Source organism: Chiloscyllium plagiosum, unplaced genomic scaffold, assembly GCF_037043375.1.
Source record: "Chiloscyllium plagiosum isolate Xiang-an unplaced genomic scaffold, Cpla_swu_hap1 HiC_scaffold_31, whole genome shotgun sequence".
Taxonomy (NCBI): Eukaryota; Metazoa; Chordata; class Chondrichthyes; order Orectolobiformes; family Hemiscylliidae; genus Chiloscyllium; species Chiloscyllium plagiosum.
In genome coordinates, this window is record NW_028270169.1 from 19,889,471 (window position 1) to 19,904,494 (window position 15,024).

A 15,024-nucleotide genomic window follows, 5' to 3' on the forward strand; every position below is an offset into this window, starting at 1 on the left:
CTTTGTTGCCAGTGATTCTGTTCATTCATAATTGTGGGAGCTGTGAAATTCTGAGACTGGAGAGAATGTGGTGTTCTGTCAGAGCAGCCTTGCAAGAAGTTTTGCTTTTAGTCATTTACTGGGTGTGAGCAATTCCTAATTGCTCTTGATAAGATGGTATTGAGCCACCTTTCTGAATACAACTGAATTGCTTATTAGGACAATTAAACGTCAACTGCATTGCCATTGTGGGTGCTGATGAAGGATTATGCCCGAAACGTCGACTGTCTCGCTCCTCAGATGCTGCCTAACCTGCTGTACTTTATCCAACGCCATACTTCATTGACTCTGGAGTTGCATATGGGCCATACTGGACAAAGACAGCAGATCTCCTTCTTTAATGTTTTTAATAAACATTTGGATTTCCATGGTCACCACTGAAATTCATTTCCCCAGCTGTCATGATGAAATTTCAATTGCAGCCTCCAGATCATTAGCCGGGCCTAGCAGTATAATTATATAGTGCTGTCCCTCTTATCATTGAGTATAAAATTGATAGAGTTTGCACTTGATGCCTCAGTCATTAGCTAGGTGTACTGGAATGGTGAGGAGGCTTCTCTTGGGTGTTTGATTTTCCCTCCCCCTTGCTTTGCATTAAACACCCAACCAAGATCAGTGAAAACGTTGCTTCGGCACAGGCCCCAACTCCTCCAGCCTTACAAGGCTTTAATTTGACCTGGTTCTCCTTCTGACTGAATCTCACACGCAACTAGTAATTTAGACCTGCTGTTCTGGCCATATTACAATAATGTAAGGGATGATGTACTGACTTTACAAGATTACATTGCAAGCAATAACAGTGCACAGCTTTAATTTGCATCAGGTTCAAATTTAAACCTACTTTTACATTGATTCAATTGAAGTCCTGTTTGCTACAAGGACCAAACCTTGGTGATTAAGCAACAGGAACAGAATTTAAATGATGTTGAATATGTTTGTATTCTAAAAGTGCAATGTGAATTTGGGTTTGGGTTATGAGTTCCAAAGCATGCGGTATGCTATTATTTGCTGATCTTTCTCTCCTCTTCCCCTATTGATGCATCATTTATCAAGGCAGCATTTGTTTTCCCTATTATAATGGCATTAAGGCAGATCATTTAGCTTGTGAATATCACCCTGAGCTGCTGAATTGGATTGATGTTAAAATATCTGTGATTTCTAATGTATTAAATAAACAACGGCAATGGTTCATCTTCCAGTGTCAGGCTGAATTATTGCCTAGTTTCTTGAATCTAGCTGTAGACTGTGCTCTTTGTATTTCTTAAACAGTTATGTTTACTTTGTTAAGAGCAATTAATCTGTAATCTTCAGGCTGTCCTATGCATTTTTATCAGCTGTTCAGTGACTATTTAAAAAACCCAACAAATATCCATCATATTTCTGACAGCTTTGCCTGCATTTTAATTCTGTAAGTCTCGTTGTATTGGTGGGAATGCCACTTAATTGCCTGTATAAGCCAACAAGTCTGTGGGTTCACTCAGTTGATGGTTTTAACTGGTGAGGCCACAGAGTGGTAGGTGGAAGCAGTGCCTCAGGCAGTACTGCAACATTTAGACCAGGAGATTGCGGGTTAGATTTCTGACCTATTCTGAATTAGGGTTCAGGATTAGATTAGATTAGATTAGATTTCCTACAGTGTGGAAACAGGCCCTTCGGCCCAACAAGGCCACACCGACCCTCCGAGCAACCCACCCACACCCATTCCCCTACATTTACCCCTGACTAATGCAGCTAACACTATGGGCAATTTAGCATGGGAAATTCACCTCACCTGCACATCTTTGGACTGTGGGAGGAAACCCATGCAGACACTGGGAGAATGTGCAAACTCCACACAGACAGTGGTATGTGAATTGGTGATGGGGCAAATAGTCTCCATGAGGCAACTGGCCTCCAGCTGATCTTTCTTTACTCAGTGATTCATGCTGGAACAAGAGGCTTTGTTGGACACTTGGCAAATGTTGGAACAGCTCCATAGTGATAGCCCACTGGGCAGAAATGCTCTCCTCACACTTGGTGTCTGAACTTTGTTTATGAAGTCTGGTACAAAGGTATGTCCAACTGTGCTAGAACCCCTGAACAAAATGCTAGCATCTTTAGGAGCCTGTTGCAGTGAGATTCTAAAAGATCAAGGTGGTTTTAATGTGTGTGGGGTATGGGGGGAGGGGGGTGCGGGAAGTGGGGGGGATGCTCATTGTACTCTTGATTACAACATTTTTGACAATGCAGAATGTGTATCAGTGGTTGACAGTTCCATTAGTAAGTGAGCCAATTTATCATTGACTTTGCCATGCTTGCATACACTCAAACCTACCAGATACCTGGGGTGGTGTTTGACTGTCCAGGTAATGAGTCTGGTGAAGAAATGAGTTAAGAGAAAGGAAATAAAAGTCACATTTCATATTGAAATTGCAGTCCTCCTTCAACATCATTGCTCACTGCTCCTTCTTAGTCATGGTTGATTGTACATGAGCCATTTTGAGATACAATAACTCTTTCCACTGTGGAGTGACAGTACAGCTTTAATCCAGAGAGAGCTCACTATTACTGCTTTGAACTTCTGACTAGTCTTGAAAGGGAACTAGAACTGTCTCTCAGTAAAACTCTACACAGGGTTGCCAACCCTTCAGAACTGGCCTGGAGTCTCCAGCAAATGAAAATTTAATCTTTCTGTTTGTTGTAAAAATATTGGACATGTAAAATGCTATTTAAATTGGTGGTGTGGGGTGGCGGTGAGAATGGTATGTTGATTGGTGGGAGGGTGGGACTGGGCAGTGAAGGCAAGAGATCACATGATGAATCCTTTTGGAATGTGTCCAACCAGTACTGAGAGGCTTACATATGCAAGTTGGGATCAACCTGTCTCCAAACTAGAGCCTTACTTTCTTCCATTTGGGAGCAAAGATGAGGAGAGAAACATTTCGAGCAAAAACACGAAAAAGTTAAAACCTAAGTCAATGCTGTTAAAAGGACAATTCACAAAAAAGATGTCCACTGTCTGGTAGTGTCATGATAAATTCCAAATGGCTCAAATTGAATATTGCAAGGCTTGCTCACAGCTCACTCATCATTGATTTTATGTAGTTACTTTTAGAATTGCACATTTGGAGTCATAGTTAAATTGATATTGAGTGAGTCTGACAGACTTTAAGTTCTAAACTGAATTGGTTTACGTTTTGCAGGAAAGGAGGGAGGAGGCCATTTGCCCATTGAGCCTTTGTCAGCTCTTCAGAGTTGTCCACTTGGCCACATTCACCTGCCCTTTACTCACCAGCTTCTAACTTGGCGAAGTACATCCCCTTTCTAGAAAGCTACCTGAGTATGAATGAGATTTTAATGTCCTAACAACCCTCTTGTGTGTGCTAAAAGTATCATTTTGTAAACTCTGCCCCTTTGCTATTTTTATGATCTTAAACTTCTGTATTCCATCTGTTCTACATGCCTGAAGGAGAAACTACAAATCATCTTCTGGCGCAAGAGGTGGTTCTTGTACTTAAATTTAATTTAAGTCCTACTGTACTTAGCATTTTACTTTTCTATTTCCCCATTATCCAGAAAATGACAATAAGCCTTCCTATTTTATGATGGATTTAAACCCCACCTGAACTCCGTTGTACGGTTTTCCGGTGACTTTGCCAGTAATCCCTTATGTCTTTATTTGTTTAAAATTATTCTTTGTTGCCTTCTTGTTGCAAACAGCCTTATTTATTGCACCAGCTTTTAATACCAATCTTGCTTGGAGTTTATTGCTCCAAAATAGCAACTCAAGCACTGTATAATAAAGTTTATTATCATGGTCAAATTATAATGCAGTTTGTTCAAACCAATTGTTGTATAATTGGGGTTGTGGTGATTTTTAATGAGCACTTTTCCAAGTTAATTTATCACATGGGGAGTACCAAAAGAAATCACAAGTTGCAGGGAATCTTTCATCATTTAGGAATGATGGCAAAAAATGCAGTAGGCATCTCATTGACATAGTTGAGATGTACAGCACCTTGAACCCATTTCAGCCAAGTGATCCTTGGTAGACACTGGGGGATTCCTACATCTATCTTGGAGCACCTCACCATACAGGAAGTTGGTTTTCATTGGGGTGGAGTATCAGCCAAAGAGAACGTGCAGGAGGAGTTCGTGGGGGAGCTGTGACTTATGTGGCTAAAAGGCAAGTCCAGCTTTCATGTAACAGATGGCTTGCACATGTACTGCACGTGGCCAGAGGATTTTGAAACCTTGGCACTGCAACAAAACTGCAACTATTTCATATAATTTGTGATCTCGGTGAAACCATCACCCCTTGAAAAGCAGGCAAACAGTGAAATGGCCTTGAAATTTACGTTTCATCTGGGGTGTGGTTGTAACCTTCCAGCTCTTAGTAAAATTGTCTGTTACTCAAATCTTTCCTCTTGTAACAATTCATTTTAAAATGTCTGTCAAAAGCAAAAAAAAATCATGTGATATGATTATACCACGCTGAAAGTCTCTTGTCCTTTAACCTGTTGGAACGCAACCAAAGATAAAGCACCATCAAACATTTTAAAGCTTCTCAGGATTACTTCCATGTTTCAACTTAACTTCCATATTTCGTACTTTCTTTAAAAAGATTTTAAATATCAGAAAATATTAGACTTTTGTATTCAGCAGCTTTGCTGTATATAGTAACATTCTACAAATAGCACTTGAGATAATTTCATGTTGTCTAAGGGGTTTATATTCCCAGAATATAGTAGAATCATTAATTTCCAATGATCATTACGGAACCATTAAAATCCAGAATGGGCAGGTGAGGTTTGTTCAGGTCTGCTGTGCACGGCACTGTTTCTGCCAATGCAGCACTGAAGGGTCCTAGCTAGATTATCCTTTCTGTAAGTACTAGGGTGGAAGCTTTAGAGCCGCTACTCTTTATATTTGGACATAAGAGTACTACCAACTGACCCAAAATAATTAATGCTTTTTATTTTTGTGTCTTGGTGCCGATCTTGAGAGTTGAAATGTGGAAGTGTTTGAAAATGGTTGTTACTTTCACCGTCGAGAGTGTGGTACTAGAAAAGCGCAGCAGGTCAGGCAGCATCCGAGGGGTGGGAGAATTGATGTTTCGGGCCTAAGCCCTTCATCATCAGGAACATTACTTCTCCCGCTCCTCAGATGCTGCTTGACCTCCTGTGCTTTTCCAACACCACTCTCTCGACTCTGATCTCCAACATCTGCAGCTCTCACTTTCTCCTCCCTATGTTACTTTCACCCTCTGACAATAAGTATTTCAGAACAGACAGGCCCAGAGTCAATCTCTAGTGAGTTAGTGCATCTCAGTCTGGGAAGTGATGGACCACCCTGGGCTAATTCTGCCACCAAATGATTTAAAAAATAATAATTTTAATAAGTCTTTGCTCAATTATTTGTAATTTTTGAATCTATTTGCTTGTTGAATTTATTATTAATAATCCATTCTTGAGTCACCAGAAAAGTATTTTATTAATTGAGGTTAAGTTTAATGTACTTGCTTTGCAGATCTATCCTGATCCAGAGCTGGAAGCCCAGATCCTGGCTGTGCCTATTCGCTGCATTCACAGTGAGGAAGGCTGCAGATGGACAGGGCAGATTAAACAGCTCCAGGTTAGTCTTTCAGCTGTACTGTACTATATTGTGGAATGAACACTTAAGGCCAGGCTAATCCTCATACATATCATATATTATTGAATTTTAATTGAAGAAAATTTCAATGGGTTGTGTAATTATTTGTCCTTTGGTCTTCCATGGATTTGTTGACAAGGGCACTGTTTGTTACTCACCCCAGTCAGCCTTGAACAACATGGCTTGCTTGGCCATTTTAGAAGGCATTGAAATGTCAACTATATTACTTTGGACCTGGAGTCACAATGTAGTCCAGACCAAGTAAAGACAAGAGATTGCTTTCCCTAAAAGCCATTAACGAACTAATTGCACTTTTATGGCAATGCTGTAGATCATAGTTTCATGGCTACCATTACTGGGACTAGCTATCTATTCTGGAATATCATCAATGTTGAACAATTGAATACTTCTCCAATTTGACTAATTGTCAACAATTGTTTGTAGATTTAGCTGTAGAGAGAGTTCCTAGCCTCCATCTCAACAATGCATCTCAAATCCTCATGACCTGCATCCCACCTTGCTGTACTGTCTTCTACAATAATGGGCCTTGAATTATCATTTTATTTGGTGCTTGAACCAAATAACATACCAGTAGGTGCTGGACTGAGACCAACAACTTGTAGTTGTTGCAGATCTGTATTCCATCAGTACTCTGGGAGTAATGTATTCCAATAATAAACATTGGGTCTTGTTTTGGTATTTCAGTAAAATTGTTCTCAGTCCCTGCCAACTAACTATTGGGGAGATTCTTTTCAGGACTCACAATGTCAATTTTCTCCCATCTCCCCTCTGTCTGTGAGTTATGGTAGGCATGATATGCTGGGTGCTTTATGATCCGGTCACTATTATCTTTGTGTGAAGCATTGATGGTAAGCGTAGTGGTGAGATGTAGGAACATGTTAACCTGAATGCAGCAGTTACTAACTGCTAACCCAAAGGACCATGTAGGGAATCAACTGTGGACTGACCATTTCCATTTTTTTTTGTTTTGTTCTCTGGTTTGCATTTTGCAGATCCACCTTTCGACATGCCCGTTCAATGTGATCCCATGTCCAAATCGTTGCACAGTCAAGCTAAGCCGCAGGGACCTGGCTGAACATCTTCAGCACGACTGCCCAAAACGTCGAGTCAAGTGTGAATACTGTGGCAGTGACTTCACTGGAGAAGGTTACGAGGTGAGGACACTAGGTCAGCGTGGTATGGAAAACACTGACAAACTGCGAGGCATAGCATCAACCACTCTGATTACACCATGATCGCTTGTTAAAGCAGAAAGTACCTTGCATATACTTGGATAAAGAAAGAATTGTGCTTCTCAAATCCATATCAACTGAATGAGCATCTGCCATTAGTCATAAACTGTGGAAGTAAAGAACGCTCACTGAATCAAAAAGCAGAATAGTGAAATGTTATTTTAAACAAAAAAATGCAAAGTTTTATGTTTTGCATGTCATGTGACTGTTAACATCACATGGCTAATATCGTTGCTTGTTTGTTTCTGTATCAGGAATGCAAATGGCCACATCTGGATTCCAAATTAATCATGTAGATAACAGCTAACCTTTGGGAGAGCATTGACCCAGTCTGGCCTGCAGGAGAGACAATTTGTCTGCATTGAGATTCATTTTATATTACAGCTATTGACTCATGGTAGCTCTAGCTTGATACTCCACTCAGCTAGACAATCGAAGACCAAAAGTATTTCACAAAACTCCTGCTAAAGTGCAAGCTGTTTCACTTTGTACGTTCATTGTTTCTGATTGTGTGTTTGTATATGTGTATGTGAGAGAGAGGGAGGGTGGCGAGTGGGTGAGAGTGTGAGAGTGCACTATTGCTTCTTTAAATTCATAGTAAAGCATCTGTTGTCAAGCAGGACTAAGTGATTGTAATTGCTTGCCTTACTTGAATACAGTGTGACTTTATGGATTAAGTTTTGTAAACACTTGATCCAGCTATGTCTCTTTGGTGCTGTACATAACTCCATGTTCTTTGCCAGTGTTAAAGATACACTCGATTATGACAGCAATGAGAGAAAGAAAGCTAAATGGAGCAGCCCATTGATCTCGATCTTTCATTTTCAGTACAGCCGTGAAACAAAGTGACCTTGTTTTCTGCTTTCTGAATCTATTAAACTTCCTATGAAATGATTTTCTCTTTAGAAGAGGATATTTAACTTCAGTAGTTACATGGTGGTCAGTATTTCCACTGCTGGTAACCCTGCTATTTATGGCAAAATGACATTGATAATGAGATGACATTAGTGTGGTATTAATTTCTTTTGGCTCTGACCGGAGGAAATGGTTGTATAATTTCCTGACCTAAACCAGATTTTCTCTGTTGAAGATATGCGATCGATCATTTTAAAGGAACCTGAAGTGGCTGTGCCTCTTTGAAAAACTCCTGAAGATCTTTCCCTAGTTGTGTGCTTTGTATAGCTGTACTGCCTGCTGGTAACTAGAGATGGCTTACATCATATCAGCTCAGGCCAGATACCTAAGGTGAAAGGCCAGTGCCCAACCCATTGGAGTATGGTATTCTATCTGATATGATCACTTGCACATTCTCTCTTGTTTAACTGCTTGAAATGGTATATGGCTGATTAACTGCTCAGGAAGTTGGCTAGAAACATGGATCATGACATGCTTGCCCTTTTACAGCTCACAAGCTAATCCGTAGCTCTGTTTGTTATTAATTGTGGAGATGGGGGGAAGGAAGTGTTGGAGGAACTCAGTTTTCTCTCTCTTTTTATTAATGCATCAGAAATGAGATTGCACTCACATAGTTACTTTGTCCCACAGAATCACCAAGGGATTTGTCCTCAGGAGAGCGTGTACTGTGAAAACAAATGTGGGGCCAGGATGATGCGGCGCCTACTGTCACAACATTGCCTTACAGACTGTCCAAAGCGCACACAGCCCTGCAAATTCTGTGGCAAGGAGTTTGTGTTCGACACAATACAGGTTGGTTCCCTATCTTCCCTTGCCTTCTTTTTGTGAGACCAAAGAGTTGGGCTCAGATTCTGAAGGTGAATGACACAGACATGTCAAAGCACCCAAAAAGCTTTCCCTGTTAATTGATGCTCTGTCTTCTGATGCATGAAATCATTGTGTTTGTTTTACTCACTTACGGGATGGTAGGTGGTGCTGGCTGAACCATCCATAGTTGTTCCTTAAGGTGATGGGGACCTGATGCTTTGAACTGCTGCAGAGGTAGTGTGACCCACCATTGTGGTTCTCCTCAATTAGAGAGGGAATTCCAGGAATTTGATTCAGCCACTGTAAAGGAACAATTATATATTTCCAAGTGAAGATAGTGAGTGGCTTGGAGAGGAACTTGCAGTGGTGACGTTCCCATATGTTTATTACCCATGTCCTTCCAGATGGAGATAGTCATGGGATTGGAAGGGGCTGTCTTGTCGATAGAAACAGCAGTATGCACTGAGTTTCGGTGCTGCAGGGAGTGGATGTTTATTGATGTGGTGCCAATAAATTAGGCTGCTTTGTCCTGGGTGGGGTCAATCTTCTTGAGTGCTGTTGGAACTACACCCATCCAGGCAAGTGGGGAGTATTCCATCACCTTCCTGACTTGTGCCAGTGTGAAGTAGACACACATCCCAAGATAGGAGCATGGATAGGATAAATAGACAAAGTCTCTTCCCTGGAGTGGGGGGAAAGTGAGGACTGCAGATGCTGGAGATCAGAGCTGAAAAATGTGTTGCTGGAAAAGCGCAGCAGATCAGGCAGCATCCAAGGAGTAGGAGAATTGACGTTTCGGGCATAAATCCTTCTTCATGAATGAGGAAGGTGTGCCAAGCAGGCTAAGATAAAAGGTAGGGAGGAGGGACTTGGGGGAGGGGCATTGGGAATGCGATAGGTGGAAGGAGGTTAAGGTGAGGGTGATAGGCCGGAGAGGGGGGTGGGGGCAGAGAGGTTGGGAAGAAGATTGCAGGTCAAGAAGGCAGTGCTGAGTCCGAGGATTGGGACTGAGATAAGGTGGGGGGAGGGGAAATGAGGGAGCTTGGAGAAATCTGCATTCATCCCATGTGGTTGGAGGGTTCCTAGGCGGAAGATGAAGCGCTCTTCCTCCAGGCGTCGTGTTGCCATGGTCTGGCAATGGAGGAGGCCAAGGACCTGCATGTCCTTGGCGGAGTGGGAGTGGGAGTGGGAGGGGGGGTTAAAGTGTTCAGCCACGGGGCGGTTGGGTTGGTTGGTGCAGGTGTCCCAGAGGTGTTCTCTGAAACGTTCCGCAAGTAGGTGGCCTGTCTCCCCAACATAGAGGAGGCCACATCGGGTGCAGCGGAGGCAGTAAATGATGTGTGTGGAGGTGCAGGTGAATTCGTGACGGATATGGAAGGATCCCTTGGGGCCTTGGAGGGAAGTGAGGGGGGAGGTGTGGGCACAAGGGCGGAGGAGCGGGAAGTGGAGGAGATGCGGTGGAGAGAATCATCAACCACACCTGAGGGGAAATTGCGGTCTTTGAAGAAGGAGGCCATCTGGATTGTTTGGTATTGGAATTGGTCCTCCTGGGAGCAGATGCGGCGGAGGCGAAGAAATTGGGAATTTGGGATGGCATTTTTACAGGGGGCAGGGTGGGAGGAGGTGTAATCTAGGTAGCTGTGGGAGTCGGTCGGTTTATAGTAAATGTCCATGTTGAATCGGTCGCCCGAGATAGAAATGGAGGTGTCTAGGAAGGGGAGGGAGGAGTCTGAGACGGTCCAGGTAAATTTGAGGTAGGGGTGGAAGGTGTTAGTAGAGTGGATGAACTATTCAACACTTTAACATCTCCTCCACTTCCTGTTCCTCCGCCCTTGAACCCTGCCCCTCCAATCGCCACCAGACAGAACCCCACTGGTCCTCACCTACCACCCCACCAACCTCCAGATACATCGTATCATCCTTCATCATTTCTGCCACCTCCAAACAGACCCCACCACCAAGAATATAGTTCCCTTCCCACCCCTATCAGCACACCTTCCCCTGCAACCGCAAGAAATGCAAAACTTGCGCCCACACCTCCCCCCTCACTTGCCTCCAAGGTCCCAAGGGATCCTTCCATATCCGTCACAAATTCACCTGCACCTCCACACACATCAGTTACTGCATCCGGTGCACCCAATGTGGCCTCCTCATTGGGGAGACAGGCCGCCTACTTGCGGAACGTTTCAGAGAACACCTCTGGGACACCGGGACCAACCAACCCAACCGTCCCATGGCGGAACACTTTAACTCCCCCTCCCACTCCGTCAAGGACATGCAGGTCCTTGGCCTCCTCCATCGCCAGACCATGGCAACACGACGCCTGGAGGAAGAGCACCTCATCTTCCACCTAGGAACCCTCCAACCACAAGGGATGAATGCAGATTTCTTCAGCTTCCTCATTTCCCCTCCCCTCCCACCTTATCTCAGTCCCAACCCTCGGACTCAGCATTGCCTTCTTGACCTGCAATCTTCTTCCTGACCTCTCTGCCCCCACCCCCTCTCTGGCCTATCACCCTCACCTTAACCTCCTTCCACCTATCGCATTCCCAACGCCCCTCCCCCCAAGTCCCTCCTCCCTACCTTTTATCTTAGCCTGCTTGGCACACCCTCCTCATTCCTGAAGAAGGGCTAATGCCCGAAACGTCGATTCTCATACTCCTTGGATGCTGCCTGACCTGCTGCGCTTTTCCAGCAACATATTTTTCAGCTCTGGGGTGGGGGGAGTCCAGAACTAGAGGGCATAGGTTTAGGGTGAGAGGGGAAAGATATAAAAGAGACCTAAGGGCAACTTTTTCACACAGAGGGTGTTGCGTGTATGGAATGAGCTGCCAGAGGAAGTGGTGGAGGCGAGTACAATTGCAAAAATTTAAAAGGTATCCGGATGGGTATATGAATAGGAAGGGTTTGGAGGGATATGGGCTGGGTTTTGGCAGGTGGGACTATCTGGTCGGCATGGATGTGTTGGACTGAAGCATCTGTTTCTGTGCTGTACATCTCTTCAGAAAATGCAATGAAGAGTCTGGTTGAAGCTGGTACTGTATAACTCCGTAGGCAGTGCAGATCTAGGGCTGAATGCAGGTACAGCCAACAATCAGGAAAGCAAATGACTAGTTAACTTTTGTTATGAGGGGATTGAAGTACACTAAGTTTTTTGCAGTTGGTCAGAACTTTGAGACTGCATTAGGCATACATTGTGTAGTGTTAGTTCCCTTGTTTAAACAAAAATATACTTACATTGGAGGCAGTGCAGTGAATGTTTGCAAAGTTTGTTCCTGGCTTCTCCTATGATGGGAAGCAAAGTAAATTTGAGTCTAAATTCACATAGGTGTAGCAAAATGAGAAGCGATCTCATTCCAATCTTGTATATTTCAAAGGGACTTAGCAGACTAGACACTAAGACTGAGTCTCTACAGAGTGATGAACAAGGAGCACAGTCTCCAGATAGGGAAGCTGGTGGGGGGGGGCATCATTTAGGACTAAGATGAAGTCTCATCACTCAGAGTTTAGAGTCTTTCACATACTCCACCCTAGTGATGGGGGGTGGTTGTGACTACTCCATTATTGCCAATGTCTGAGGCCTGGATAGACAGAGCTTTGATCTTTCGGGGGAACTGAGGGATACGGGGAATGAGCAGGAAAATGACATTGATGCCAAAGCTCAGCCAGGATCATGTTGAATGGCGGTGCAGGCTTACAGTGCTGAGTGGTGTACTCATTCTTGTATTTCTTAATGTGCTGTGGCAATATTAAACCCATTATGGTCGCAGTATAAACAGTGAGATTTATTTCTAACTGATTCAGTCTGAGTCTTGTTCTCGATCTGTTTTAGAACCACCAATATCAATGTCCACGGTACCCAGTAGTTTGCCCCAACCAGTGTGGAGTATCAAACATTGCCAGGGAAGATCTCGCCAATCATCTGAGGGACAACTGCAATACTGCTATGGTACTATGCCCCTTTAAGGATGCTGGCTGCAAACACCGGGTAAGAACTGACATGAGCCCTTAGCTTCAGGAACTGCAAATACTTTGTTCTTCACTGACTACGGCAGGAGTTGTGAAGAGTATGTCTCTGATTTTGTGTTGGTGGGGAACCTCCTCTTTTTCTGTCGCTGAGTGTGTGTCAGCTTTAACTCCCATGTATCCATGTGAGCAGAAGCTATTTCTAGACCAGTTGAATTTTTACACTACCCTTTTTGTTCATCTCGTTTTAATTATGGCAATTTCTGTTTGAAACCAGATGACTCTCCAACCGTCAATTACCCAAAACACATCAAAGAGATCCGATTACCGCTTTTATGTTTTAAAAAAAACCCATTCAGATTCATTTTCTGAGCTCATTAAGTTAAGCACTGTTAATGCAATAGAATTGAATGTTTTCGGTTCCCTAACCCTGAGGTTAGCAATCCCACAATCCTGTGTCCCAATGCAGATGATTTCTATGGAGGCCTGGCTGGATTTTTCTCACAAACCAGCTGGAATGCCAGTTGTTTCAGATTTCTAGCATCCACCATTCTTTTGTTGTTTTCTTTTGGTTTAATGCCAGCTGGGATTAGTTCATAAAGGTGACCTGGGCAAGTTTTGGGTGGCATTACATTGGGCAATGTGGCATCCTCTGTTTTGATTCAAGGTTGGCTGGCCAGGCTGTGGGTTTGTTGGGGTTTGTTAGGGTTTGAAGAGATGCATGGGGGTTGGAGTTGGGATAGCCAAACTGGTAAGGGGTCTTGAGATGATTTGTCAAGGGATGGAAAGGAGTTATGGGCACAAAAGGGATTGACACTTGTGATGATGTGGTCTCCCTGGGTCTTTTTGCCAATTCGTCAGCTCATTCCACCCACAAGGGAGCTGTCCTGGGGCAGCAGATAATCTAAAGAGATGCACATTCCCTGACAATGAACCTTAGTTGCTGACTGACCATGTACAGGCTGGGTCTAATCTGATAAAGCTCCGCTATTACCCTTTGAATCCCAGTTGATCCTCCGGCCTAATGAATTATAATGAAAGGGGAACTTTGAGTTCTGAAGCCATTCCTATGCCCCCTTGCACTTTAATTAAATGCCCCTGCCTGGTTTAAGTGAAAACTTTCACCTTTGTCAGCCCAAAATTCAAACACAAAGGGACACGGGCTATTTGATGGAAGTGACTGAACTCTGTCCTTTTCTGCTCTCCTAGTCCTTCAAACGAGTACAAGGAAGGGGGGTTTTAGGCTGACAAAAGCTTGCTCTTCCTCAGTACCCCCATCCCCACCCTCTGGTGTCTGTGAGTATGCTCTGGCCTTGTCTTTTCATTTGGGAATAATTTCTTCCAGACCTGCATTATCCCCAGAAGCTTTCTGCTTTCAATATGCTCACAAGCTGAAATGCTCTTCAACTCTGGGCTATGACATCGTCAAGGTTACACAGTCTGAAACTGTTAATTTATTTGGTGGAAATTTTATTCTTAAGTGCCGCTCAAATGAACACGACCTGCAGTCAGTCATGTGTGTAATGGGGTTGTCAAAGTTCACAGCTGACTGCCCGAAAGGAAAGCCTTTTGATAATAAGTCTTGATAAACTGGAGGGGGGGTGGGGGAGTGGGGGGTGCAGTGGTGGTTGGTGAAAGGCTGAGAAGGCTGAACGACTATATTTTATAAAATTATTCATAATCAGAGTGCCTTCTGAGCATGGAGCAGTGACATGGAGAATTGAGAATGTTCAAATTAAGACAGTGAAGGAAGCCATAGGTTGTGTGTTAGTGAATGCATCTCCATGTTCGCAGGATTGAAAAGGGAATGCTCCAATTAATATTGATTTCTCAGTCGGAGTTGTCAATCCAAGTATTGGATTTGAGCTGTATACCATGGTGTTTTAACCAATAGATGAATTACAAACACATACAAAGAGGATTTTTTGTTTGTTTTAAATGGCAACAAGGAGATGATAGTTACTGTATCTTTTCCAGAAGCTGAACAGGGAGGTTTGTCTAACGTAGAATTAATCACTATTTTATAAGTGAAGCTTTAAGTTTGAGATTCCCTGATGATTTTGTGAAGCAGGTATCCTACTCCGTGCTGAACTGAACCAGACTCACTTTATTTGACCCTGGTGCCAAGGTAACTCCTGAAGTTGATCAGTGAATCTTGTCTATGAACACTCGCTGTTGCTGCTGAGCTATGTGGCTTAAGCTGGCCTCAGGCCTTGTCCTTTGGAGAGCGGTGCACCCACTGTTAAGTAAATGAACTCTTCGTTGTCTAGAATCTCAGTGAGATACTATAAAAATGTTTCTGTATGGTGATGTGGTAGTATACATTTTAGACCTAAGAACGTTAGAAATAGAAGCAGGAGGCTGTATGGTTTTTCTCACATGTTCACCATCTAGTAAGGTTATGACTGGTCTG

The 15,024-nt window shown here is 43.4% G+C and overlaps 1 protein-coding gene across 1 annotated transcript in view; it reads left to right on the top strand.

The window, feature by feature from the left end:
- LOC122563987 (TNF receptor-associated factor 4-like) overlaps positions 1-15,024 on the top strand; it is a 96,249-nt gene that overhangs the window by 78,355 nt on the left and 2,870 nt on the right. The window contains exons 3-6 of the mRNA XM_043718395.2: positions 5,548-5,652; positions 6,684-6,845; positions 8,469-8,630; positions 12,478-12,633. Coding sequence (XP_043574330.1) covers positions 5,548-5,652; positions 6,684-6,845; positions 8,469-8,630; positions 12,478-12,633 — 585 coding nt within the window. The remainder of the gene's footprint in view (positions 1-5,547; positions 5,653-6,683; positions 6,846-8,468; positions 8,631-12,477; positions 12,634-15,024) is intronic.